At 46.7% G+C, this 4,197-nt stretch overlaps 2 protein-coding genes across 2 annotated transcripts in view; both read left to right on the top strand.

Moving 5' to 3' along the window:
- Positions 1 to 912: 912 nt before the first annotated feature.
- On the top strand, positions 913 to 2,511 carry LOC1281751 (sulfotransferase 1C4). The gene is made up of 6 exons (XM_321705.5): positions 913 to 1,090; positions 1,152 to 1,264; positions 1,333 to 1,454; positions 1,520 to 1,718; positions 1,789 to 1,915; positions 1,988 to 2,511. Exons 1-6 carry the CDS (start codon positions 1,021 to 1,023, stop codon positions 2,374 to 2,376), a joined length of 1,020 nt encoding a protein of 339 aa, XP_321705.5. The 5' UTR covers positions 913 to 1,020; the 3' UTR covers positions 2,377 to 2,511.
- A 576-nt stretch (positions 2,512 to 3,087) lies between these two features.
- The window catches only part of LOC1281752 (endoplasmin), a 3,640-nt gene continuing 2,530 nt past the window's right edge, over positions 3,088 to 4,197 (top strand). The window contains exons 1-2 of the mRNA XM_321706.6: positions 3,088 to 3,363; positions 3,574 to 4,197. The exon at positions 3,574 to 4,197 is cut by the window's right edge and continues 2,530 nt beyond it. Coding sequence (XP_321706.6) covers positions 3,318 to 3,363; positions 3,574 to 4,197 — 670 coding nt within the window. The 5' untranslated portion in view covers positions 3,088 to 3,317. The remainder of the gene's footprint in view (positions 3,364 to 3,573) is intronic.

Raw genomic sequence — 4,197 nt, 5'->3', positions numbered from 1 at the left:
GCTGCTTTGATGTGCCGCTGTAAAATGGCTCTATTGATGGTGATCCACTATGGCAGAGCGCAAGGTAAGCCGCTGTAAAGAAAGGTGTTTGAATGGAAACCGCTGCACGACAAGCGGTGCACGTGTTTTCCTAGAGTCGCGCTCATTTTCCTATTAAATTCAATGGTGCTTTACGTTGCGTGATTGATTATTTGCAAAACTACACAATCAAGTATACTAAATGTAAAATTTTTGTCGATATTTAATACAGTTTCTATTAGGTAAATCCCCCTGTAGACTTGAAAACGGAATATTGATGTATGCAATTATCAAAATCATAAAGATTTTAAAAATCTAATCAATTTTTTTCACAGGAATTTTAGAAACAATTTCCCCACACAGCGATTTAGCTATGCGGTTATCTCACACGATCTCAAGTGAGCTCAAGTGAACAAAAAACAACTTCAGTGGGTTAAACTTTCACTTTCTGTCAGTCAGATACAACACCAATCGCGGTTCTTGCAGTGTAACATTCCATTACATCGTTTATCATACAAATAAAAGAAAAGAAAGGCCTTCACTCAACATCACCTTCATCGCATGCCAGATTGTGATTGAAGGAAAATTGCACTGACCATAGCGCCGTGGCAACCGACGGCAATTGAAATCCGTCACTGTTACCGTTAAAGCTTGCTGCACGAAAACCGCACACACTTCCTCATTATAATATGATGGTTATGAAGCGCCGTTGCCCGGCCGATGCTTGCTTTCGGGTGCGCCACTCGAAGCTGCGGAACTGTGTCAACAAAAAACTTTCTCCTACTCAACACAAAACACTTACCCCGACTACGGTCAGCATATTTTGGTAACACGACGACTCCAACCATGATGATGATGGTGATGGCGTCGATGATTGTTGATTGTTGGTTGCTGGATCGCTTCGCGCCTCAGTTTCGTTTTCGATCCCATCGTTGGTGGGTGTTTGGTTGGCTTGGTAGGCTTTGGAATAGCTTGTGGCTTGTGTAGCGTATCACATCGAAAATGCCGTTCCCATACAGCATAGACTTTGTAGAGCCCAAACAAAACGAACAGTTGCTGAAAGATTTTCATGGTTTGTTGGAATTGGTTTGTGATTGATTAGTTTTTTTTAATACGACTCGTCGCTTTTTTAGGAGAACGTACCGGATTTGTACAAGTCGGCGAAAAGCGATGGTTTTTCCCGTCCCGCTTCAAGCAGTATGCGGAAAGTTTATACTCTTTCGAAGCACGCCCGGACGACACGTGGGTAATGTGCCTTTGCATTTTCAATTAAAGCCGTTGCAAGGCCTACTGATGTGTTATGTTTATCCGCAGATCGTCACCTATCCACGGTCGGGCACCACATGGTCGCAGGAGATGGTTTGGTTGCTGTGCAACGAGCTTGACTTTGAAACCGCGAAAAGCATTCCGCTGACGCAGAGATTTCCCTTCCTGGAGTAAGTACACCAAGTTCAGTGTGAAGTTAAAAATTTAGATGATTTGTGACACTCATTTCCTACAGATTCCATCTGTTTGTGCACGATGAAGTGAAGGCTGAATTTTTGAAGGAAAACGAGCACGACGTAGAAAGCATGAAGTTCATCGAACAACTTTCTCAACCGGCCGGTTTCATGTTGGCGGAAATGAAGACGCCCCGTTTCATCAAGACACATCTGCCCATCTCGCTGCTACCGCCGAGTGTGTTTGAGCAGAAGGCAAAGGTACGGTGGGAGATGAAGGGAAGGCATGCATATGCAAATGTTATCAGCATGCTCCTCCTCTGTTTCACAGATCATCTACGTCGCACGGAACCCTTCCGATGTGGTTGTGTCCTACTACCATCTGAATCGACTGTACCGAACGCAAGGATACGTTGGAGATTTTGAAACCTTTTACAACTATTTTGAAAAAGATTTAAGTAAGTAATTTATCTCCGACGGACCGGATAAGCGATGTAAAGGTAACACACAATTTCCCCCGTCACGTTTAGCACCCTGGTCGCCGTACTGGGAACACATCAAGGAAGGTTGGGCCGAGCGGGATCGGGAAAACGTGCTGTTTATGTACTACGAGGACATGAAGCGCAATTTGCCGGACACAATACGCAAGACGGCAGCCTTTTTGGGTAAAAGCTTCTCCGATGAGCAGATCGACACCATGTGCACCCATCTGGACATTCGGAACTTCCGCCACAACAAATCGGTTACATGCGAGGAGCTGAAAGCTGTGGGCATACTCAACAGTGGCGAGCAGGGGTTCGTCCGCAATGGTCAGGTTCGGGGCAATGCGGAAGAGATGACGGACGATATCAAACGACGGCTCAATGAGTGGACGGAACGGAATTTGAACGGAACCGATATCCGGTTTCCCGATTGTTAGTAGTGGCCAGTGTGGGGATGGAGAGCTTGCATTGCTGTAGGATCGATATAAAAGAGTTTTGTTGATGGATTGGATATGCTAATTTTTAAAATGTTTATTTTTTATTTTTTAATAAACACCCCAAAAAACAACTTAGGTCTTAGGCTGTGCTCTGATTGGATTGTCTTTGTGGGAAGCAACACAAGAATCACACACTATTTGGGAAACCAAAATTTTAAGTATTTGTAATTAAGATCTCAATTTCCAAAGCATTTTAATAATTTATTTTTAGTGATTTTAATGCAACTCCATTTTGATGGTACACAAAAAATCACATGTTTAACAAGTAAAGCTGTTTCTTTTCACATAAAACGATAATTTAATATTTGTAAACAACAAAGTTATGATCATTTTAAAAATTGTATGCAAAAATAATACAATTTTAACTAAACTGACCAATTTTTTGATCATTAAAACATCTCGTTTGCATGTCTGACGTGTTTTGATGTCGCACGAACAAATTGTCAGACGAAGCATTTGCTGCGTCAACCCGTTGCCAGAGCGCATGGTAAGCTCTCATTCTGATTTGGACCAATCAGCGCTCGCCAAATATTCTTCCAAGCACCACGTAAGGAAGACTTCCCATACGTAGCACGGCAAACGCTGTGGCTACTGTGACGTCAGCTGTACCGTCGCATTGGAGTGAGCACAGCAGCATGATTCAATGGCGAGAGCTACACTGTGGGTACGACTCCGGTCGGCGGCTTGGTTGCCCATTTATTTGACAGCGGTCTTTTGCAGGGCAGAGTGTATTCATATGTTAACCGTCGAAGGCAGCGGCTTGTCCGTCCATTTCTGACCAAACTTACTGACGGCGTTTTTTGTCCCCTTTTCCTGTTGGCCCCCGGTGCAAATCGGTTGTAGCTGTGTGCGGTGGTAATTAAATCGACAAAAACATCACTATGAAGTACTTGCTACTTCTAGTACTGGGTGTGTTCCTGGTGTCAGGTAAGTGCTGCTGCTCGGCATTTTCATTCTCGCCGCCATGCCACACCGCCGGTACCGTATACGTGGCCATCGAGAACGTTCGAGACGTTGCCCGAAGGTCGGGGAAATCCCCAACCTACCGAAACCCCCCCCCCCCCCCCCCCCCCTCCCCTGCATCCCCGCCATGACTGTTGACGTGGATTTACAATGGGATTGCTCTCTGTTTTGCAGGAATTCACCAAGTGCGTGCGGATGATGACGATGACACACTGCCAATGGTGGACAATGATCTCGGCGCCTCGAAGGAAGGCTCGCGCACCGACGCGGAGGCGGTCAAGCGCGAAGAGGAAGCCATCAAGCTGGACGGTCTGAACGTGGCCCAGATCAAGGAGCTGCGGGAAAAGTCGGAAAAGTTCACGTTCCAGGCAGAGGTGAACCGCATGATGAAGCTCATCATCAACTCGCTGTACCGCAACAAGGAGATTTTCCTGCGTGAGCTGATCTCGAACGCGTCGGACGCGCTGGACAAGATCCGCCTGCTGTCCCTGACCGACCCGTCCGTGCTGGACAGCAACCGCAACCTGGAGGTGAAAATCAAGGCCGACAAGGAGGGCAAGGTGCTGCACATCATCGACACCGGCATCGGTATGACGAAGCAGGATCTGGTGAACAATCTCGGTACGATCGCGAAGTCGGGCACGGCCGACTTCCTGTCGAAGATGCAGGACAAGGAGAAGGCCGACGGGCAGGACGTGAACGATATGATTGGCCAGTTCGGTGTCGGCTTCTACTCGGCGTTCCTGGTGGCCGACCGGGTCGTGGTGACGACGAAGCACAACGACGACAAGCAGTACA

This window comes from Anopheles gambiae, chromosome 2 (assembly GCF_943734735.2).
Source record: "Anopheles gambiae chromosome 2, idAnoGambNW_F1_1, whole genome shotgun sequence".
Lineage (NCBI taxonomy): Eukaryota > Metazoa > Arthropoda > Insecta > Diptera > Culicidae > Anopheles > Anopheles gambiae.
The sequence above is the reverse complement of the archived record's forward strand: the minus strand, read 5'-3'. Positions and strand labels throughout refer to the sequence as shown.